The 24,307-nt window shown below is 53.0% G+C and overlaps 1 protein-coding gene across 1 annotated transcript in view; it reads left to right on the forward strand.

Annotated features, from left to right (window-relative positions):
* Positions 1–14,823: 14,823 nt before the first annotated feature.
* DLG4 (discs large MAGUK scaffold protein 4) overlaps positions 14,824–24,307 on the forward strand; it is a 29,302-nt gene continuing 19,818 nt past the window's right edge. The window contains exon 1 of the mRNA XM_084806825.1: positions 14,824–14,907. Within this exon, the coding sequence (XP_084662951.1) occupies positions 14,848–14,907 (60 nt within the window). The 5' untranslated portion in view covers positions 14,824–14,847. The remainder of the gene's footprint in view (positions 14,908–24,307) is intronic.

Here is a 24,307-nt window from a genome sequence, read left to right on the forward strand (position 1 = left end):
CTTGTGACACCTTTCTCTAACTAAGCCCTCTCCCTGAATAGTTAACTCGGGAGCCCTTCCTTCTGAGGTTGAGCAGTCAGATCCTCTGAGGATGAGTGCCCAGGGACCTCCTGGTCCATGAGACCCTGCTGACCCTGTAGTCTACATTCATCCCAAGTGTGAGAGCCATGTAGAGAGGAATGGTTGCCTCCTGAACCAGAAGGGGTCATCTAACATCTTCCAGCCAATAAAGAGAGCAGACTGGGAACCAGTCAGGTCCCGGAAAACCCTGCAAGATGGCCGAGGAAGTGGGCAGAGTCCTCTGGTTTGCCTGCTAGCAGTTGAGGACTGCATCTTGACTCTATGGGCCACAGTTCGACTCCCACCTCCCCCCAGTCCATCTTGGCATCCTGAAATATTTTTATTTAAGCCATTGCAGTTTTAAAAGCTACTCAAATTCTCTCTCTCTGTCTTTCTCTCTTCCTCCCCCGTTGGGAACTGTTTCACCGAGACTTTGTTGCTCTACTCAGCATGCCCACCGCATGTCAAGAACAGAGCTAATTAGTCCCCTCTGCTCAATCCTTTGGTTTTGTTTTTTTGTTAATCAACATGATAACGACCAAACTCCAGTGAGGATGTTCTATTCCTTTTACAGGGAAAATCTGCTTGAAAGGGAAAATTGGGACTTTGAAGGGGGTCAAGTAAGAAGAACCTTATAATGTCAAAAAAAGATTACCCCTTCTTTATCAACTAATACTGTTGGAATTCGACAATTATCTAGTGGCAGTGGTGTGCACACGCTAAGTGCTCTACAGGATATAACTCCAGACAAATTCTGCCTAAACAATCCAGGGTAGGATTTACCCAGAAGCTTAAGAACAGTGCAAGCTTTTGAGTTTCACTGAGCACTTCAGTCTTGCCCTTCGGAGTTTGGGGTGTTTTACTTGATAAATATTCAGTCCTTACTCAGTTATCACAGTGAATCAAGACAGCTTCCTCTAAAATTATAGCTTCCACTGTAGGGACAGGGAATTTTGGGGGTACTTGAGTGATTCTCCTCCTTTTCCCAGGCTAGCTTGGATTGAGGGCGCTGTGGGGGTAGGGGGGCTGGGTTGCAGCAACCCATTGGCCAATGCCCAGGGGGCAAATTTGGCCTGCCTGGGAACCCCATCCAGCCCTCCGGGGCTATCCAGAAGGCCATGCTGCCTTCCCCAAGCAGCAATCGTTAGCTGGCTTCCCAGACTTTGTGCAACTTTTCCCCCTTCTAAGAGGTCAAAATGCCTCTCCTACAGCTCAGTGACTGGCAGTGAGAGCTTTAAGCTCAAATATGCTGGCATTCTTTTTGTATTCTGGCCCCACCCCCTTTTGCCTTTGGCCCTGCCCACCACTGGAATGTGGCCCCTGAGAGCCTCTCCGAAATGGAACGCAGTCTCAGGCTGGAAGTGGTTCTGCACCCCTGCTTTCTTGGTTGAACCCAGCATATCTAATGTGTCTTCTGAACTGCCAAGCTTGACCACGTCCATTTCTGCATGATCACTGCTTGATGTTTTGCATGTGTAAAATGTGTAAAAAAATTCCATCAGGCGTAAGATACCTTGTGACTAACCCCTTGCGGCATCCCAGGCAGGATACTTTTCTGCTGGAGCGCTTTGCACACGCAGTGGAAACCTGCCGCATAATTGGATATCAGGTTGGTGTCACCCGTATGTGTGAATTGGCCTCCCTGGAGCTCCTCTCGTCGTTCTGTGCATCTTATATTCCTCGGATTTGGCCCTTCCTGTCTCACCCCCTGCTTCCCCTCCAGTCCATGTTTCCAGGCAAATGTGCGTTTTAAAACTCCCAGTCGGACTGTGTTCTTCAAGGCTTCGGTGGCTCCTTTGCTCTGGAGGATTGAGCTGTGAGACATCAGCCTTAATTATTTTCTTCCCCTTTTGAGCATCTTGGAGGGAGAGAGGGGGGAGGAGGGAGGGAGGAAGGGAGGAAGGATGTGGCTGAGCAGAGAGGGAAGCACTTTCCCCAAACACCCCCCCTTCTCCTCCCCAGTCAATCCAGCATCAGCCCGAAGGAGGCCCACAGGAGCTACACAAGAGCATGATGCAGAGATGGTTGCATGTTCTCAGTGAAGGGGAAAGCATTTTGCACATGCTTATTGATACTCTTCTTTACCGGACCCCTGCAGATGTTCCAGGCCTCGAGGTATCACCTGGGAACTAAGCCCCATGGAATACTGGATCAAACTGAGCCACACATCAATGTAAAAGTGTGTCTGTGAGTGAGAGAGGGGTGGGTAGGTGGAGAACTATCGTATGCACAGCAGCCTTCCCCAACCTGGTACCCTCCAGATGTGCTGGATTGCAACTGACAGAATCCCCCCGCCAGCAGAGCTGGAGGACACCAGGTTGGGGACGGCTGCATTTGTCCTGTCTAGCATGGCTCAAGGTTCGCAGGGGAGCCAGTCTGAAGCCCTTGCACTTTCAGGACCCTGGACAGATCTGTATGGGCTGGAAGAGCTGTTGTCTCAGCAACATGCAGAGGCCTTCTGAAGGCTGGCAGGTCTGGATCCACTGTTAACTCCAACCCCCCTGAAGAGCTGTCTGCTTCTTAAAAGGCCATTGTCTGATTCTGCAGCTGCTGTCTCTATGGTGCTGCCCCCTATGGTCTGGGGAGTCCGGTAAAGTCACGTTCTCCAGCCTGGAAGACCCTAGAGTAGGAGATGATGGATTATTGGATGAAGTGTCCTCCCACTTTGAGTCCTCCTTTGAAACAGAGGATTGTGGGGGGGCAGTCATGGCCACAGAACATGACTGCATTATACAAAACTCAAAACTGGGCAATCAGCACTCCTTTTAAAAAAGCAAGCTGTTATGATTTTATTCTACTGTATAAAATCAAATAGGAAATAATGTCAGTTAGACACTTTCTAACCTTTTTGATGTGGTACAAGTTTTACATAGCCCCATGCGCACTCTCTCTCTCTCTCTGAGTCTCACACATGCACACAGAAGGAGTAAACTGCCCATTGGTCCACCCCCTTCTCCTGACAGTAGCAACTCTCTCCACACTTCAGTTTGGCTTGGAAAAAGCCTCCCTTTGGAGCCAAAGCGGGGATTTTTTCAAGAGAACCCCACCTACCTCCCTCTGCTATAACTAGGCCTGAAAAAAGCCTCCCACAATGGGAGTGTCAGTTGGGGAGGCCCTGTAGGTCCCATCTGGCCCGCGGGCTGCTGGTTCAGAGTTTCATGTATGGAGTGTCATGAGCAAACAGTTCCCTGAACCCAAGGGGCTTGCAGTCTAAATTGATTGATTTGGAGTACATCCTGCTGCCCAACTGCAATTTGTACATGGTACGCCTGAGGAGTGAACTGCAGTAAAGAGTAAAAGGCAGAGGCAAGGAGTCTGGCCCCAGCGGTCTCACGAGCCTCGCTTTAACATCTGTAACTTGCTTGCTTGCAATGCTCCTGAGGCGTGGGCCACCTGAGCGTAATTTTACAAGCAGGAAGTAACAAAACCCTGTGGTGTAAATGTCAGGCTTAATGGGAATGACTGATTATTTTCTAATGAGGGGTGGCCACTCTGTACATGCTCAGAGGTACTCATGGCTTCCAAAGTTTCAAGTCTGAGCTCTGACATTCCAAACACGCTCTGTGGCTAAAACCAGACCCGGTTTCATCCCATTTACAAGGGAGAGAATCGGGGGGGAGGGCTTGGGGGGGAGATGATGCCGTGAGAGGGCAGCTGCCAAATTGGCCCCTCACCAGAGGCATTCAGTACAAGAAGCAGAGGTGGCGCCCTGACTTTAGAATGCCTTCTTGAGAGACATTCACCTGGTGCTAATGTTGCATTCTTTTACGTGCCAGGTTAAAATGTTTCTATTTGCCCAGGCCTTTTAATTTCTTGACATGGTTTTTACCTGGTGGTTGAGTTGGTGTTTTATCCATCCCAGTTTTATGGACTGATGTCTTGATTGTGTTTGTTGTTATATTAAATCAGCCTTCCCCAACACGGCATCCTCCAGATGTGTTAGACTACAACTCCCAGAATTTCCCAGCCAGCTATTCTGGGAGTTGTAGTCTAACACATCTGGAGAAGGCTGTGTTATATTTCTTTGTACGGAACCCAGTTTGTGGGTGGTCTAGAAATTTTTAAACCAATATAGAAAAAACTCTAGTTTCTCAGTTCTAGATTGGGGGGGGGGGGGCTCCCGTACGCACCAGCTAAGGCTGTGCAGCTTCTCTGCAGTGTGGAACTGCGGGGGGGGGGGGGGAGGAACAGAACCTGTACAGCAGGGGGAGCTCTAGCAAAGGGTGGTTTTGAGGTCTAGGGAACTACGCTAGAAACAGTCTTAGCACAGGCAAAGCAGGGAAATAATTGGGTCCAGCTAGAAGCAACCGGGACCAGGACCAGGGCAGGATTGGGTCCAGGGACCTAAGCATAAAATTGGGGTTGGGGGTTGCAGGGTGTGTGTGTCAAGGATACAGATGTGACCTGGAAAGAATCCAGTGGACGGCCCAAGGCACAAAATACCTATTTCAAATTTTCTAGATGCTCAGATTAGAATTTTTTAGGAGTCTGGCCAGCTTTGGGATCCTTTCAGTCCCACATTCATGAGGGGGGATGATGGCTCCAAGGCAAAGGTCCAAAACAAGGCAGGGGCACAGAGAGGGTTGCCCCGCTTTCGCCTCCCTCACCAGATCTCCTGTGCCTTGAACTGTAGAGTAGGTAGAAATTCAACAGGTAAAACACCCACCACCACATCCCAAGGAAAGCTGCACCTGTTGGATTTCAGCCTGCATGCAACTGTTCAAAGCCCTAAAGGTTCACTGGCCTGCCAATGGCTGCTTCCTTTTGCACAGGCTTCTGGCAGGGGAGGGTCTGGGCAAAGCAGGCAAAGCAGCCTTGGCTGCACCGCGCTTGGGGCTGATCCCAAGACGGCTGTTGGGCCGTCCTGGGAGAGTTCCGTGGGAGCTGGCCAGGGGCGGGAGGGGCGTGCCGTGGCGCTGACACTGTGCCTCTTCCCTTCCAGAAATATCGTTACCAAGATGAAGACAGCCCCCCGCTGGAGCACAGCCCCGCCCACCTCCCCAACCAGGTAAAGGCCCCTGAGCTGGTCCACGTGGCGGAGAAGAACCTATCCCAGATCGAGAGCGTCCACGGCTACGTGTCTCACTCGCACATCTCCCCCATGAAGGTAGGAAGGGGGGGCGCGGGTGCCCCGGCCAGGAGAGGGGACACCACCCTGATGCTGCCGCCATGGGCGCACCTGGCCCCGCCCACCCCTGCCACACCCATGTCCTCTGCCACACCAGCACCCACCCACAGCCCGAGGGCGTCACAGTCCATGTGGTGGCACGTGTGTCTCCGGCGTTTGTGTGTTGGTGTGTGCAAGGCGCTATTTGTGCTGCGTGTGGTTGGGTTGGCTGCAGTGTTTGGAGTGGCACATAATCTCTCCAGAGGGGCACCACATTGCTACCGCCACTGTGTGTGGGACCTTTCTGCATGCCAGGCTATGTGTGCGCATGCATGTGTCATGACTAGCGGTTGTCTGTGTCCCTCTTCTTGCAGGGCTAACAGTGGCTCAGCACAGAATCATCATGGCTGCAAACACATCTGTGTGCTGCTCTATGTGTGCCCACCACCTTCAAAGCGTGTGTGTGTGTGCATGGCTTCATGCATTATGTAGTGGCAAAACAGGATTTCCCACCAGTTCTTCTTGGGAAGCGGCAGGCAAGCCGCTCCTTAGCAATTGGCCTCTTCTCACTATCATTGTACACTGCTTTTTAAAATGTGTGCACACACACAAACGTTTTAGGGGTCCACCTTAAGAATGTCAAGCTGCTCTGGAAAACCAGGTGTGCTTCTGTGTGTAAAATGTTGCCAAGGTATGTTTCACTACCTGTGCAAGAGAGGTATTATGTGCAAAGTGTCTGTTAGTGGTGCTAAAAAGTGTTTGTGTGTGTGTGTGAAAGAGAGAGGGAGAGAGCGCCTTTGTGATATTTCACAACTGTCAGTGCTGTTTGATATTTAGTGTGCAGGGCACGTATTTGGGCATCCCCGTGGATTTTCAGCATGCTACAGTGTGTGTGTGTACCTGTGAATGTGACGATTTCAAATACATGGGTGCTTTAGTGTTTATGTTTGTTACGATGTGTCATAATGGTCCAGTAGCATGTTACTTAGAATCACAGAGTTGGAAGGGGACCTCAGAGATCATGTAGTCCAACCCCCTGCTCAATGCGGGCTCTGCAGTACAGGGCATGGTTACAGCATCCCTGACAGATGGCTACCCAGCCCCTGCTTGGATATGTCCGGCCAAGGAGAACCCACCACCTCCCGAGGCAGCAGCTTGTTCCACTGCTGAACAGCTCTCACAGTTAGGAGGCTTCTCCTAATGTTAAGCCGAAATCTGCTTCCCTGGTATTTCTACCTGTTGGTTCCAGTCCTGCCCTCGGGAGCAGCAGAGAACACGTCCGCTCCATCTTCTGCACGGCAGCCCTTCAGGTATTTGAAGACCACCATCATGTCTCCCCTCCTCTTCTCCAGGCTAAACGTACCTGGCCCTTCCAACCGTCCCTGGGTTTCCAGGCCCCTCACCATCCTGGCTGCTCTTCTCTGGACATGCTCCAATTTATCCATGGCCTTCTTACAATGCAGTGCTCAGAACTGCACATAAGACTCCAAATGCATCCTCACTGACCCAGAATAGAGCGGAACTATGACGTCCTATGACATGGACACTAATGCTTCTGTTAATGCAGCTCAAGACTGCATTCGCCTTTTTAGCAGCTGCCTTACAGTGCTGGCTCATACTCAGCTTGTGATCCACCAAGACACCTTGGTCCTTTTTGCACGTGCTGCTGCCAAGCCAGGCCTCCCCAGCCTATACTTTCTCTTTTTTGTACCTAAATGCAAGACTTTACATTCATCTCTCTTGAGTCTCATCTTGCTAGATTTGGCCCAGTCTTCCAGCCTGCCTATGTCCTCTCAAATCTTGATCACGTCTTCTATGGGGCTGGCTCTCTCTCCTAGCTTTGTGTCAACTGCAGATTCAATGAACAACCCCTCTACACTCTCGTCCAAGTCATGTTTTAGAACACTGAGCAGCCCAGGGCCCAGGACAGAGCCTGGCACACTCCACGGAGACCTCACGGCAGCAGGATGCCCAGCCATTCATTAGGCCTCATGGAGCTCAGTTGCTCAAGCAGCTGTGGATCGACCGAACTGTGGTACTATCCAACACACATTTTGCTATCCTGTCAACAAGGTTACTGTGGGAAACCTTGTCAAATGCTTTGCTGAAATCAAGACATACTGTGCACGCAGCATTCCCATGATCTACTAACTAGTAACTCTATCGAAAAAGGAGATAAGGTTGGTCTGGCGTGAATTATTCATGACAAACCCATTTTGACTTCTAGTAATCAATGCATTATTTTCTAGATGCTCACAGACTGACTGCTTATCATCTGTTTGAGAATTTTGCCTGTTATTGATGGTAGTTTCCTGGATCTGCCCTTTACCCTTTCCTGGATGTACTTCTTTTTCCTCTTGATGGGCTCAACATTTGCCCATCTCCAGTCTTCACCTATTCTCCAGGAGTTCTCAAAGATTATTTGTACAGGGAGAGGACCACAGTGCCCCCCCCCCCGCCCCAACACACACATCACCTGGAGTTCTTATCCTGAAATGTAACGAATTTTCCTCCTTACAGAAGAGCTTGTCTAAGACTCCTTTACCAGCCCAGGTTGGGGGAAGGCCAGGCTGTCGCTTGCAGTGTTGCCATCTTACATCACTCGAGTTCCCCCCTCCCCCCACAAATGTTTGTGATTTCAGATCTGAGGATATGAAAAACTGGGAAGCACTTTTCAGATCACTGCAAGCAAAACGAACCAGGCAAGCTGAGGACCAGTTAAATGCTTCTGCTTCTGCTCCTTTTTCTAAATAGTTCCATCTCTCCCAGGTCTGATGGAGAGGCAGGATGCTGCCCCCAAATTCTGTGTTTTTTGCCAGCCAGATCAGCCAAATGTTCCCTGTGCTCAAGCTGCGCACCGGCATGCGTGTACCTGTTGTGGCTCCGTCTGCTTTGCATGTGCCTTGTGTCCGCGCATGCTTGTATTTGGCTTTGTGCATTCAGTACCTCCACTCTTTGACACCCACCCTGACACAAACTCCGCAGAACCCCACAACATGCGTGGCCTCCGCTCTACCCTACTAAGAGGTATTTATCATTGTGGGGGTGGGGAGGTGGCTTGGGGCAGGGCGGTGGAGTGGTGTTTTGGACTGGATCTTTTTTGTGGTTTATAGGGGAGTTGTTGTTGTTCAGTCGTTAAGTCATGTCCGACTCTTGGTGACCCCATGGACCATAGCACGCCAGGCCTTCCTGTCCTCCGCTCTCTCCCGGAGTGTGCTCAAGTCCATATTCATTGCATCGGTGATGCTATCTAGCCATCTCATCCTCTGCCGTCCCCTTCTCCTTTTGCCTTCAATCTTTCCCAGCATCAGGGTCTTTTCCAGTGACTTTTCTCTTCGCATTAGGTGGCCAAAATATTTGAGCTTCAGCTTCAGTATCTGTCCTTCCAGTGAGCACTCAGGGTTGATTTCCTTTAGGATGGACTGATTTGACCTCCTTGCAGTCCAGGAGACTCGTAAGAGTCTTCTCCAGCACCACAGTTCGTAAGCATCAGTTCTTAGGCACTCAGCCTTCCTTATAGTCCAGCTCTCACAGCCATACATTACTACTGGGAAAACCATAGCTTTGATTAGATGGACCTTTGTCGGCAAGGTGACGTCTCCGCTTCTTACTATGCTGTCTAGGTGTGCCATAGCTTTCCTCCCAAGGAGCAAGCGTCTTTTAATTTCATGGCTACAGTCACCGTCTGCGGTGATCTTGGAGCCCAAGAAAGTAAAATCTGTCACTGCTTCCATTTCTTCCCCTTCTATATGCCAGGAAGTGATGAGGCCAGATGCCACGATCTTCGTTTTTTTAATGTTGAGTTTCAAACCAGCTTTTGCACTCTCCACTTTCACCCTCAACAAGAGGCTCTTGAGATCCTCTTCGCTTTCTGCCATTAGGGTGGTATCATCTGCGTATCTGAGGTTGTTGATAATTCTACCGGCAATCTTAATTCCGACCTGTGATTCATCCAACCCGGTGTTTCTCATGATGTACTCTGCATATAAATTAAATAAGCAGGGCGACAATATGCAGCCTTGTCGTACTCCTTTCCCAATTTTGAACCAATCGGTTGTTCCATGTCTGGTTCTTACTGTTGCTTCTTGGCCCTCATACAGGTTTCTCAGGAGACAGGTAAGGTGGTCTGGTACTCCCATCTCTTTCAGAATTTGCCAGAGTTTGTTGTGATCCACACAATCAAAGGCTTTAGCGTAGTCAATGAAGCAGAAATAGACGTTTTTCTGGAATTCTCTTGCTTTCTCCATGATCCAGTGAATGTTGGCGATTTGATCTCTAGTTCCTCTGCCTCTTCGAAACCCTGCTTGTACTTCCAGTAGTTCTCGGTTATAAGGGAGTATCCGTTCCCAATTGGGGGTGGGGAAATGGACCGGCAAACTAATTTGTATTAATTCATTTGATTTGGTGCATGGGGTGGGGCAAAGCAGTATTCCCCACACCTGCCCCCCCCCCCGTCCAAGCCCCGCATTTGAGCGGACTGGAAATTCGGAATAATGTTAATGTTGGTGGATTCAGATACAAAAAATAACAATTCTCCTGTCCCAGGTTTCCCCAACCCAGTGACCTCCAGATGTTTGGACTACAACTCCCATCAGTCCCCAGCCAGCATGACCAATGGGAAGAGATGGCAGTAGTTGTAGTCTAAAACATCTGGAGGGCAACAAACTGGGGAAGGCTTGCCTTTCCTGTGCAGAAAAATGTGTGAAATTGGGTGTGGGTTTTTTGAAATTATTACTAATAGTCATATGAACAATTATAATAAATAGTAATATTAATGATATTAACACTTGAAGGACCACCTGTCTCTGTATGTACCTACCCACACGTTAAGATCTTCAACTGGGGGCCTCCTGCAGGTGCCCCTGCCATCTCAGGTGAGGTTGGGAGGTGGGGGCAGCTAGAGAAAGAGGGCCTTCTCAGTGGTGGCACTCCCGCTGCAGGACATTCTCCCCAGATAGGTATGCCTGGCACTTACCTTATTGTCCTTTTGGCACCAGCAAAGAACTTTTTCTTGTCCCAAGCTTTTTAGATGCAATTGTGACCCTGCTGACTCTTTCTATGCCACTTTTATGATTTTGTGTCTTTCCGTTCGGGTTTTTTTTGTTTGTCCTGATACTTTCTTTTTATTATTATCATTTTTGTGAACTGCCCTGGGAATATGATTCAAGGGTGGTATCGAAACAAATAAATATTAATAATGAACATTTATAGGCTGCTTTTAGGCTGCTCAAAGTATTTCCCTTGCGTTATTTTGTTCTTGACAATCACCCTGTAGGGAAGGCCAGTATTAAAATCTCCATACTGCACATGCCACTGAGGAATCTGAAAGGTGACATGTCAGCCCCACCCTTGTTCAAGGCATCGTGGGGTGAGCAGATGGAGGGATAGTTGGAGGAGTTGCTGGTTATAATTGTATTTGAGAACTCCTTTGTTCGAAGGGAGTGGGGTCATCCTTGTTGATGGGGCGAGGCATTATTGGTTTTGCCATGTGTGGAAGAAGACAGCTAGCCAGGAGCAGATTATTTCAGGCTCTCCTACTCTAGCTCCTGTCTCTGATGTGGGACAGCCGTGGCTGTGTTAGAGGAAATGTGCCAGCAGCCACACAGCAAACACTCTTTTTGAGGCCTGCAAAATTCAGTCTGTCGAGGTTAAATAATCAGCTAAAAGGAATTAAGGAGGGAAAATAAATGTCCCTCGGTTAATCAGTGGGTTTGACAAGTGAGAACTCCAGGATCTGGGCTCTTGAAGGATCTGTGCCCGTAAGGGATACAGTGAGGTCTGGCTCTGCCCTCGCTGTGTTGCATTAGAAACGCCGGGATGGCTTGCCCAAAGTTAGCAAAACTGGCAAGTTATATCTCTGCTTAGATAACAGGCACCTGCCCTAAGAGCTTTGGCAAGGCTCTTTCCCTGGGGTTTGCAGGATGCAAATGTATTTAGATTTGATGGATTCGTTGCTTAAACGCCAGGCAGAATACTGACAATAAAATCCGTTGATAACCCCATTTCTGTTTATTATTTCTGTAGCACACCCATCTGTGTGCAGCACTTTCCGAAACGTGCCAGAAGTCCGGTCCCTGCCCTAAAGGGCTTCCTAGTTTTGCTGTAAGGCAGGAGGCACAACCTCTTTCCGCCTGAGGGCCCACTTCAGTTTCAGAGAAGAGCTTGGCCCGCAAAAGCCAGGACACGACCAAAACCCAGCCGAGGCTGATGGCTCCCACGCCAGTGGGGCAGTGGATCCGCTCCGGGTTTCAGTCAGAACTCTGAAGGAGCTGCCCAAGGTGCTCAGCAACACCCGTGCTGTAAGAATATAATAGGCTAAGATGGCCTTGCCGATCCCCCCAGCCCAAACCCACACAATATGTTCCCAGTCCCTGGAGCTGCCACACTGCTCTGGGATGTTCCCAAGGCTGCTCAAGCAGTCAAGGGTGCTGCGTAGTATGTGGACATGCTGTGCGATTTCTGGGAGGGGAGCAGGAAGGGAGTTCAATTTGGATGGGAGAAGAACTTTGCACGAGGCCAAGAGGGGCTGAGGAGAGGAGCACTGGGGAACGTTGTAGGGTCTGCATACTCAGCCCAGATGGAAGGAAATGATGCAGAAGCCAGTCACGGAGAAGGCGAATCTTGTGCGTCTTCAGGTGAATTGAGCCCCCTCTTAAAGTGTGAGGCAGACTTCTCCGAGCAGGTGCCTTCCGGATGTGTTGGACTGCAAATCCCAGCATGCTGGCTGGGAATGATGAGATTTGCGGTCCAACACATCTGGAAAGCACCATGTTGGCGGGGGCCGGTGCGAGGTGTGTGTGTGTGTGTGTGTGTGTGTACTTTCATAGCCTTCGGTGCTTTGGGTGATTGAAAGTCTGTATGAGTGTGGTATTTGGTGAACAATCACCTTCCCTCTGTGAGGAAAGGCAGACAGAAAGGGTCATTTTTCTAAGAAACGGTGCTGTTCCTGTGAATTATTGGAACAACAGTTCCTTTTCAACAAAGGGTGAATGAGGACGCCTTGACAGCTCTCCTCATACGGCTCTCTTAGCATCCACCTCCCTTCCCCCACCTTCCTGGGCTAGATGGGTGGGCCGGGCAGCGGGCTGTCCTGCCAAGCTTGCCGGCTTCTTCAGGCACCTGGGTGGCTGGCAAGGGAAGGAAGCTACATGCTGGACTGGGGGGGGGGCTGTTGGCCGCATCCAGCAGGGCTGCTGTGATGTTCTTACAACCCATTTAGGTTTGTGTGGAACAGCCTTCTCCAACCTGGCGCCCTCCAGAGGTATTGGACTGGCATCATGATGGGAGTTGTAGTCTAACAGCTCCAGCGGGTTCCAGGTTGGGGAAGGCTGATGCAGGGCTATGTACACATGATAGAACTCTTCCCTCCCTGCTTTTAGTGATATAATACCCAGTTGTGTTCATTTCTGCTCGACAGAAGAGTTCGGTGGGACTCCAAAGCTTGCATTCTCCAGAGAACCACAGAAACAGGGATGCAGAACCTGTCAGCCCAAGGGCTGAATCCCATTTCAGAGAAGCTTCGGGGGCCACATTCCAGGAATGGGTGGGGCCAAAGGCAAAAAGCCCCAAACGCGATCACATTTTGGCTTCAAGCCCTTCCTGCCAGTCGCTCGGCCTGAGGAGCGGCGTTTCAGCCTTCTTGAATGGGGAAAAAGCTGCACGGAAGCTGGGGAGCCACCTAGCAAATATAATCTGAATGTTGGACCAAGGGCTGTTAGAGGGCATGAGGAGAAGGAGGGAGGGAGAACCACTGTGCGGGGGGCAGGTGCTGTGTCTCTGCACTTGCGATTCTCATTCCACCCCACCCAGTTTGCTGCTTTCTTGGCAGAGTTGTGGCAGCGAGACTCGGTGAGAGCCTGCTGCACTTTTGCAGAGCTCACTGCACCGAGGTTTCCACCGTCCCTGTTGTTCTGCGCAGGTGTTTGACCCTTGCAAAGTCCTTCTCCCAGGTAACTAAGAAGCCCCTGATCTTTTTACCCACATAACTTCCTTCCCCTAGCTACTGTTCTCCCCCACCCACCTGCCTCCAGAAAACCCCCTCGCCTGGAGAAAAACCCCTTGACCCTTTTAACACCCCCTATGTGCTTGGCAGCAAACAGCTGCAGGATAGGGGTGCCACCTGGTGGCGGTTCCTGACAACTGCAGCTCCACAGCTGGATTGCCTTCCAGAACACAGGAGATCTGTGCCGCCCCCCCCCCCCCGCCTTCTAACCCGCTAAAACTCCGCTTTCCATCCAGGACTGTGGGCTTTGCTCTCCAAGCCCAGCCTAATCCCTTAAGTCCGGGCCCCGGACTAGAGAAATGAGGGGGTCACGTGCTGACCGTCTTGCGCGGGGAATCACATTTCCTCCCCAAAGACCCCAGGAGTTCTGGGACACCTCTTCCGCTAAACCGCTTGCCTGCATTCTCCCCCTAGAGCGGTCTTCCACACCCAGGTGTGCCAGACTACAACTCCCATCATCTCTCTGGAGACGATGGGGCCAGTAGTCTGACCCGTCCGGAGGGCACCAGGTTGAGGAAGGCTGCTGCAGAGAACCCAGAGCCCCGGCTGATTTCCAGACCCCCTCCCTCCGGTCCCCCTGGCTGCCAGCCCTCCCCTCGCCGAGCCCCCCTCCCAGGTCTTCTCTGCGCTAGCCCACCCCATTTTTGAGAACCCAGGCGTCCTGGCATCCTTTTCCTGTCCTTCCCCCCTGCCCCCGCCACCGGAAACCCTGGCGCCGCCCCCCCGTCCCGTCCCGTCCCGTCCCTTCCCGGTCGCTGCCTGGTCTGCGGCTTGAAGGATGCTCCGGAGGGATGGGGGCCCCTGTTAGCGCTTTCTCCCTTCCCCCGCTCCCAAAGCCAGCCCCGAACCCCGCGCTCGGGGGGCGCCCACCCACGTCCTGTGGGTGCACCCGGCCGGAGGGGGAGGCGAGGCGGAGGAGAGCGGAGAGTTCTGCTCGCTAGCCGGGGAGAAGTCCAAAAGAACCTTCTCTTCCCCCCACCCCCCTGGCCTCGCCAGAGGGAAGCTTGCCGGCCCGGCCCGCTCCCGGCGCGCCCTTGGCCCCCTCGGCACGGGGACCCAGTCCGCCCCATCGGGGCGCCCGCGTGCCCAGAGCAAAGGACAGGGCCGGCCGCGGGGAGCAGCGGGTCCGAGAGCCCCGGGCGGGGCAGGGGCCTTCCATCCGAGGAAGGGCTCCCCGTGGCGGATCGGGCCCATCGGTCCAAAGCCGAGCCGCCCGCGAGGCACGCGGCGCAGGGGCCCGCCGGCCCGCCCGCCCGCCGGCCCGCCCGGCCATCGGCCCCTCCCCGGGTGGGAATTCCCCGGTCCACCTGCCTCTCGCCCCTCCCCCCGCTCCCCCCGGCCCGCGGGCAGGCTCGTCGGCCCCTCGGCCGCCTCCCCGTCCCCCGGCAGCGGCGGGGGGCGGCGCCGGAGCCTTCCGCCTCCCGCCTCCGGGGCGCGCCGGAGCCTCCCGCCCGCCGAGGCCCGCGCCGATGCCGCCGCCCCGCGCAGCGGAGCCCAGGAGGGGGCCGGGCCGGGCGCCGCGCGGGGCGCCCCCTCCGCGCTGAGGCGGCGGCGGGGATCCGGCTCGGGGGCGGCTCCGCGCTCCCTCCGGGCGCCTGGGGGCGGGGCGGGGCGGGGCGGGGGGGCGCGACGTCGCCCCGAGGGCATCATGTTCGTGTCGGTGTGGTACGCCAAGAAAATGGGACGCCGCTTCATTAGCAACGTCCGGAAGGCGAAGAAGCGACGGCATCTGCTCACGGTACGGGCGGCGGGGGGGCGCGAGTGGGAGGGAAGGGGCTGCGGGGGCTCCCTGGGCAGGGGCTCCGGAGGGGAGGGGAGGGGAGGGGAGGCGGGCGCGGGAGGCGGATCCTGCCCCCTGGGCGGTGGGACGGGGCACTGGCAGGCGAGATGCTACCCAAAGCGGGGCCGGGGGAGCTTGCGTTTTGGGGTGCGCGATGCAGACACCGCGGGGTGTGGGCGAGGAAGGTGTGGGGGGGTGCGGGGGGGCAGGACGCCTTGGGGCCAAAGATCCAGGGAGAAGGGGGAGAGGCGGGCATGAGGGGGCAATGTATGAGAGGGGGTGTCAGTGGGGGCGGGGGCCCCTGGGTTCTCTCAGGGACCGGGAAGCAAGCCTGAGCGAAGGGAGCCAGGGCCTCCAGGTGCGTGGGGGGGGGGGTATTGGGTCCTCTCTTGCGGTTCTTCGGGATGCAAGGGGGCAGCCGGGAGGCAGGCAGGACTCCTGTGTTCACGGGTAGGTGTCTGGGGTCCCCGGGGGGGGGGCTCTGGGTTTGGGGTGTTAAACAGTCAGGTTGTGGCCGTGGCATTTGTGCGTGGGGGGGGGTTGCGGTCAGCAAGGCAGCCGGTCGCCCTTCTGCCAGCCCATCTGGCTCCCCAGCCCTGCCCCGTAAACGGCCCTCTCCTTAAGACTGGCCCCACAGTGAAGGACACGAGGACCCCCAGACCACAGGACAAAACAGCTTGGAGCGGGAACCCTAGCTCAGTCCTGGGGCTTTGAGGCCTGGAGCGGGGCAGAGCCGAGGGGAAAGGGGCAGGTCTGGATGAAAGGGTCATCGCTGGGGTGGGGCTGGGGGGTAGGGGTGGGAGGAGATCAACAGGGGCTCAGATATTGGGGCCAGGGGGCCGAGGACCTCAAGGGACCCTCTCGGGGATCACCATGGAGCTGTGGATCTGGAATTTGGGGGTCCTGTGGGCTGGGAAACACAGAGGGAGCAGAGATGTTCTTCAGAGGGCTTATCTAGTCTGCAGTTTGTGTCTGCAGATAGATTTCAGACTATTTCCAGGGCTGGAATTTGGGGGTTGTCGGTGAGGATTTGAGACCAGGACACCTGGAAATTGATGGGGGGCTGGCTGTGGCTGTCTGGCTGCAGATGGGGGTTCAAGAGGCTCCCCAGGGTTACTCAGAGGAGTCCCCTGAATTCAAAGAAATCTCTAGGGCTGAATAATGTCGGATTGGGCGGGGGGATCATTTTGCTTGAATACTGGTGGGTCAGAATTGGAGTCCAGATTTCTTTGCGGCGTGTGTGAATGAAGCAGTGTCTGTGTATGTGTTGGGGGGGGGCGTTAGTGCGTCAGCTTTATAGACAGATAGCGTCAGTGTTTATACTGTAAATGTTCCGAGTTATGAATGGGAGAGTGCAAGAGCACTTACATGACTTGGGTTCTTGAACAATTTCTTTTCTCCGGGGGGGGGGGAGCACCCCCTTTTTTCTCTCTCTTTAATGCTGCAGTTGTAAAAATCCGCACGAAATGTAGCATGGGAGGACTCCTGTGATGTTCTCCGCTGAACCCCAAATCCTAACTTCATGGCCTTCCCTGTACCTCCCCCCCACACCTCTGGTCTCACAGTTCAGTCCAGTCCACCTTCCCCCCACACACCTGTGGCCTCACAGTTCAGCCCCACACCTCCACCCCCCACACACTGAATTGAGGTCATCAGCATAGTTGCCCCCTCCCCCCGGCCTCCCCTCGCCCCCGCTTCGGTTTCTGGTGCAGAGGCCTCCGCTGTCCCTCCCTTGGGCATTTGTGCCCCCCCCCTTGATCCCTCCTTGCCTGCCTGGCTCACAGTGGCTGGCAGGCAAGAGCAGGGGGCCATTTAGAAGATTAACGGCCCCCGATTCGCATTGGCAGAGCTTCCCAGGAACTGCTGCATTGCCTGGCAGGGGTTAGCGGCTGGAGGGTGGACGGAAACGCAGCTGCCGCTGGTGGGGGCAGGGGCGCCTGGGGAGGTGCTCGCAAAGGCCACCCTTCCGCATCTTTCTCCTTTTTTATCTGGGTATTCTTCTCTCCGTGGCACTGACCACGCAGCCATCTTAACACAAGGCTTCCTTATCTGGGGGCAGCTCCCCAGTGTTTGTGGTTTCTCTGTGGTTCCCATTTGGGGCCTTGGAGCCAGAGTGGATGTTACCTCGCCCCGCCCCGCCCCACCCCGGAAAATGCTCCTTCCTCCTCCATGGCAACTGGCAGGAGAACAGGAAGTGATGGGGAAAGAACTCTGCCCAAATGCCTGGAGAGCTGCTACGAGACCGGATGGATGAGCCTTCCCTGACCCCAGTGTCCTCCAGTTGTGCTGGACTGCAACTTCCCTCATCCCCAGCCCACATGGCCAATGGATCAGGTTGGAGAGGGGTGGTCTCCCTTCCCTGATGGCTGACAGATTCCAGCCCAGAAAGAAGACTAATAATTTCATATGATGATGATGAATATTTGCTGAGCTCACCTCCAGCTCTGCCCTGAAGGTCTGATGTGGCCGTCCTCCAAGGGGGATAGTAATTGCATTGCTGAGGATGATAGGAGTTGTAGTCCTACATATCTGGAGGGCACTGGGTTGGAGAAGGCGTACTGAGCTCGACGGAGCCGGGTTTGGCCCGTGTTGTCTCTGTGCCAAGACTGCAGCAATTAGGCCGGTGAGTAGAAAACATGGCGAGGGGCAGCCTTGCGCACAGACATGGCTGCCGTCCACCATGTTTTCGCCACACGTGCTCATGTGCACACTTTTGAAACATTACTTTATGCGTGGGAAAACGAGCAGGGCATCTTTTCCGAATGTAGCGTCAGCAAGGCCTCTGAGGCCTGCTTGAGACCCTTCCCTGACCTGGTGTCCTCCAGATGTGTTGGACTACAACTCCCATCATGATGGAGTTGCACCAAGTTGGGGAAGGCTGGGGTGCAGTGTTTGACTAGAAGTGGAGAGATGCAGGTTCGCATCCCACTTAACCATGAAGCTGACTCAGTGATCTTGGGCCAGTCTCTCTCTCTCTCTCTCTCTCTTAGCCTAACCCTACCTCACAGGGTTCTTATGAGGATTTAAGGAGGGGTTAGAACCAGATAGCCTTCTCCCCCTCCCGGGTCCTTGTATAGAAATGGTGGGATGAAATTATAAACAAACCAACAAAGAATAGTTCTCACGGAGATGGCCAACTTGGGGAGTGGTTATTGGTGGAGCAGCTAGGTAATTTTGGACCCTGAACATAATGGTTTTAGCCCCCCACCCTTTAAAGGCTACATTCGGAAAAGATGTATCATAGAATCATAGGGTTGGAAGGGGCCTACAAGACCACTGAGTCCAACCCCCTGCTCAATGCAGGAAGCCTGGTTCCTAGGCGGTCTCCCATCCAAGTGCTAACCAGGGCTGACCCTGCTTAGCTTAAGAAGATCAGACGAAATCGGGCGCATCCAGCCCATTGCTCATGTATGACTTCGATTATGAAGCATGCAGCAAGCATTTCTCTTTTCAGCTCTGCCCCAGCCGCCACCATTCCCTGTTTCACAGCTGCCTCTCCATTCCTGAGATGTTATAGCAACAGAATTAAAATCAGAACGGTGTGCCAACCCTGATTAAAAAGACATACTCTGAGCATGTGCAGTATTGCATTTTGAAGTCGCTTAAATCATAGCACCATCACGACCATGGGAATAAAATGGAGTTTGCTTCTGCTGCCCTGCTGCTAAACATATTGACTCGGAATAAGCATCACTGTGTAGCAGGAAAGGATAATATATATCTAAAGTAAAAATCATAAAATGAGCATACATACATCCAAGTTTGGCTGCCCCCCAACTAGAAAACATTTTTGAAAATAAGGAGAAAGAAAGGATGCTGTGGCAAACAACATTACCACCTGCAGTAGTATAGCCCAGACACAAGGAGGACTAGCTCCTTAGACATAGCCAGTGCCTGGGTGAAAGGGGTTACTTTTCACAGTCTGCCTGTTTGGGGCTGAAATGCAGCCTCTTCTGGGGCTCTGGTTCTCTGTTTGCTTTTAAATAAGAGTTCCTATCTCTAGCTGCCATGCAGCTACCTCTGGGGCGGAGGAACCATTTACATGGGCCTTCCCCAACATGGCAGCCCCCAGATGTCTTGGACCACAGCTCCCAGCATTCTTGACCATTGGCCATGCTGGCTGGGGCTGATGGGAGTTGAAGTCCCAAACATCTGGAGGGGGAGGCTGCGTTATACAGATTTCTTGATGCAGCTCCTGCTCCAGTGGAAGGCCAGGGGCGAGGGGGCCGAGTGCGTGCGTGTGCATGTGCGTGTGTGTAAATGAAATGAAACTTGTCGTGCCTTTGGAACAGAACAAGGCAGCCTCATTAGCAGCTGTGAATAATTCATGCCAAGCCTCGGTTGGTAGCAGAGCAAATTTACTGCCTCTCCTCCCTCCCCGCTGTTCTCGTCTTCCTCGGGAAAGTGGGTTGCCGGCGAAAAGCCTTTTTAAAAATATGGCCCCAGGAGAAGCGAGGTGGGGGTGGGGGTGCTCTGGCGGCTCAGGGCGGGGTGTGTACGTGGAGGCCGGGAACGGAGGCTTCTCCTGGGCTCCCTTCACTGACCTTGGGCTGCTGGAGTGGGGATGCAAGTCCACTCTCTGGCTCGGCCCCCAAAAGCGAGGGAGGAAGGGGGTCATGGCAGCAGCCTCAGCCCTGCCCTGCACGGGGCCTCCTCATCGCTTCTGCCCTGAGCCAGACTCCCTCCACGGACTCGCTATCCACCCCCCATCCCCCAATTGTCAAATGCACAGCCCTGGAAATGCAGTGATACTTCTGAGAATGTGCAGAGTGCATTCCTCTCTGCAGTCTCAGAACTCCCCACCCTCCTTTCAAACTCACACAGATGAGAGGAAGGGGATTCCCAGCGGGCTCCTGTCTTTGAGAAATCAAAAGAGAGTGGGATGACCGTAGAAACAACTGATGCTTTGGGTCAACTGAAGCTAGCTGCTAGTTGCGTCCGGCTTTCCTCCCTTTGTTCTTTGCATGCAGGTGCACATTTGTATGTAACAGAAGGGGGGACTCCGTGTGCTCACTGTCTGCGTAGGCTGCAGAGAGAGTTGCATCTAAGGTTCTAGTTCTCAGTGAGTAACCCTGTGTCTGGCCTGCGCACTTCAGTCAGAAGCTGGGGCTTCTCACCATTGCGTGCTTTTCTATTTAAGAATAACATTGCCCACACATGGAAACGTGGCATTGGAGGGAGACATGTTTCACCCTGACCTTTCCTCCGTGTTCTAGGTTTCTGTAGAAAATGGAGGGGATGTCTTTTTTTTCCTTCCTTTTTTTGGTAGAGCTTGTTTTAATAAGTAAAGGAGGAATCTGCAGGAAGATGTAGGCCAAACTGATTGTGCATTAGGAGCATTGCAGCAGGGGCCTGCACGTGTGCGCAGGAGCAACCGGTGATGCACGGGGCTGCTGTACGCTTGCCCACAGACATTTGGGGGCATCTTCTGTGTTGGCATCCTCTTCTCTGCTTTCCAGACACTTGGGCCTGAGCATCGTGTTTGTACAGCGCAGGGCACACCGCTGCCCCTGGTGGATCCCGGTGGTGTGATTTGCACGCCTGTGGTGGGTTCCTGGTGCTGTGGGGACCACCTGTGTGTGTTCAGCCTGATCGCAGCCATTGCTTTGCGAGCCACGCAATGCCCCTTGTGTTGGCATCGTGTGCGGTGCGCCTTGCCATGACCGAGCGTGTGGCGTGGATGCAGTGCATGTCATTTGTAGTGCAGCCGGTCTGCCGGTACTGCAACTCTCCTATGCAGTAAATATTTGTGTGCGCGCGCATTGCCTGGCTCCAGTTGTTTTGCAGATGACATGTCTTGTGTTTAATGCCCTGGGAACGTGCCTTGATGGGTTATGTGAATATGTGCAGTTTATGTGCTCCTTGTGTGAGCCGAGCATCCGCGGGCTTCCTGTTCGCGGCTTGCATGTGTGTGCTAGTCGTGCACGTGGGGGTGTGGTTTCTTCAACCTACATTCACACGCACACACACACACGCTTGCTGCTATCCACCCACCTGCTGTAAACAATCCAGCATCAACAGTGTTCCAGAATCCAGGACGGTACTCCTCCATCTCTTTGCCATTCTGCACAAAACAAAGCTGAATGGCTCATATAATATGTGCAGACTTGCGTTTGTTTGTATGTTTGCACATATTCTTATTCTATTACTACTAATCATGGGATGTAGCAAGGTCCCCACCCCACCCAGAATCTTACTAAGCCCCAAAGTTTGGCTTCTCAGATTTGATGAATCAATTCCCAGCTCATTCTTAGGGACTGGGAACTTCTTTAAAAAAGAAACGAAAAAGAACACCCAGATGCCCAAGATAAATGAGTTCTGATCCCCATATGAAATTCCACGTCTGTATAGCTTGGTTGGGGAATTGTGCTCGACTTTTGAGATATGGGAATGTGTTCAGCTTTTCTTTTTTTAACATTAGTAATTGAACTCGCTTGCAGTGTTACACACAGAGAGACATCAGTGCTGAGGAAAAGCAGGCAGCTTGCCACAGACACACACAGGCACACACATAAGCACTCTTCCCCGACCTGGCACCCTCCAGATGGACTGGACCACAACTCCCATCATGCACAGCCAGCATAGCTGGAATAGGAGTAGTTGTTCAAGCCACCCGGAGGGTGCTTGGCTGGGGAAGGCTGCTGAAGTGTGGTGCTTGTGCAAGCGGCTGTTGAAATGCGGATTTCCCAGCCCTCCCTTGCCTAAGACGCATCTGTTTGCATCTAAGATGCATCTATTTCCTCAGCCACATGCCACAGTCTGTCTGTCTGCCTCTCTTTCTGCTCACTGGAGCACACACAGCCCACTAACGCTCGGAGACGACCACACACACACAGATCATCAAATGCCACACACGTGTGCGCTTCCACAAATGTGCTCCCACACAGTCCCCTCCGCCCCCCCCCAGCCTCCCACACACAGCTGCCAACCTGGCAGATCCCACAGAACAAGATGCACTCCCATCCTTTTCCCACTGCTGCAATGCCACAGACCCCAGGGGGTCCAGGCCTCCTGTTGGGCCAACCCCCTCTACCCAGAGGGACCCGGCGCATCCCTTGGTCTCGCCTACCACATCTGGCTTCAGTTCCCCCATCCAGTTCTAGCTTACTAGCTGCCCCTCTTCTGCTAGAGGTGGGGAAAGAACCCAGGGGGTTTCATCTGGGCACCACTCCCCTTTCCTCATTCTCCTCTCAGAGCAATTTTTAAAAATCAGGTCTTTAAAATGAATTACTAAAAATTGATTTCTAGTTTCTGACCTTCTGCCTGGAAAGGGAGAAGAGCTGGGAATCAAGATGACTGGGTTCTCCGCAGAGCCATCAAATGAATCTGAATTTGGGTGTGGAGGAGGAGTTGAAGGCCAGGACCCCTGGATTCTCAGGAGGGGGGCTTACGTAGTTCAGGATGCGAATGAGCCAGCAGCCAAAACACCTGGGTCCTCTGCTAGGAAGAAGCGAGGCTGAAGAGGATGAGACCAGTCCAGACTTCCCCAACCTGGCCCCCTCCAGATGTGTTGGACTACAACTTCCATGCTGGTTGGGGATGATTGGGGGCTGTAGTCCCAACATATCTGAGGGCGCTGGGTTGGGGAAGGCTGAACTAGGCAATACCAGGAGAAACTGGTCTCTCCAACTTAGATGGAGATGGGAGCCAGGACTCCTGGGTTCTCTTTTCTGCACATGCACCCCCACACCCTCCCAAGTTATTTGCTAGGAGGCCGAACTGAGGTCATCCTTGTTAGCTCCGGGGTTGTGGGGAAAGGGCTAGGGCTAGCTGGAGGGGTACATCTTAAACTTGCAGTGCTCCCCCAGGGCTCCTTCCTCTCAGCTGCCTGAGCATTGTGGTCATGAAAATTGGAAGAGGCCGAGATTAAAATGTGCCAGAGAAACCTAGTTGCAGTCAAGCATGGAGGGAAAGAACTGGCAGGCGGCGGTGGGAGGACTGAGCCAGCGAAACGATTTGGTTGATGGAGGGAGGGGTCTGTGGTGTGCAGGGAAGCAGACCGGGGAAGGCCTCAGGTTGGGACAGGTGCGTGGCGTTCCCGCCCCGCCTGTTCCCTCCTTGCTCCCTCCCACCTGCCCTTCTCCTGCACTCTTTAATGCCCATGTGGAATTAATATTTCAGGCTTTGGGGAGCAGATGGGACCCACAGGAGGAAGAACAGAAGATATCACTGGGGGTGGGGGCAGCAGCAGTGTTAGTAAGCCTTGATGCTTCCCCCATTTCCAAATGGCAGCTGTGGTCGGGGGCATCTTACTCAAACTTTATTTATTTGATTTATTTAAAATATTTCTAGGCAGGCCACCTTTCAGGGCAGGAGCCCACCCAAGGCAGCATACCACAGGGAAATCCCACATCATAAAAACTGACACAGTAATAAAGCAGCAGAAATTCATTTTAAAAACCCCACAAACACCAGCAATAAAACATCAGTAATTGAAATCCCCACAACACAGTCACAGCTACAGACCAGAACCGTTGAGGAAAACATAATCAGGATAAACTGTCTTAAAGCCTGATCCAATTGGGGTAGGGGCCCCTTCAGTAAAGCCTCTTAAAACAAATGAGGGCCTTTGTCTGAACCCAACATGAATTTAGAAGCACAGCTTGTTAAACGCTTGGAATTTCAGGATTGTGGTTTTTATTTTTAAAGTAAGTTTCTAGCCCACAGGGCTTCCCAACAACGTCGGAGAAATAGAATGTCAGCCTGGACGGACCCGGGGTCTGACATTCTTCGGTTCTTAAATCTGCAGCTTGCACGCATACACACCCCTCCATAAATCGCAAACTATGAAACAGGATGAGGAAGCCTGCTCTTCAAATTTCTGGCGTTGAGGAAGATGAGCAGCAGTCCAGCTGTGCAATGCAGCTTTCGTTTTTGGGATTCCCCCCGACACACACACACCCCTCATCAGATTCCTGTCCCCCTTGGAGGGTGGCCACATTTTGAAAGTGCTAGTGGCTCATCCCAAGACCCCTGGGATAGAGCTAGAAATGCACCCTAATAATAATAATAATAATAAGTATTTATAAGTAATTATTAAAAGCCATAGGAGTTTTCTTTCTCAGATGGGTGCTGTCAGCCATCCCTAAACGTAGGCCTGTTGGGCTACAACTCCTACAATCCCCAGAGAGCTGGCTGGGGGTGGTTGGAGTTGTAGTCATAGAATCATAGAATCATAGAATAGTAGGGTTGGAAGGGGCCTACAAGGCCATCGAGTCCAACCCCCTGCTCAATGCAGGAATCCAAGTCAGAGCATCCCTGACAAATGGCTGTCCAGCCTCGTCTTGAAGGCCTCCAGTGTGGGAGAGCCCACCGCCTCCCCAGGTAATTGGTTCCATTGCCGTATTGCTCTGACACT

This window comes from Heloderma suspectum, chromosome 6, assembly GCF_057233095.1.
Source record: "Heloderma suspectum isolate Gila_16-S chromosome 6, 16-S_ref, whole genome shotgun sequence".
Classification (NCBI taxonomy): Eukaryota; Metazoa; Chordata; class Lepidosauria; order Squamata; family Helodermatidae; genus Heloderma; species Heloderma suspectum.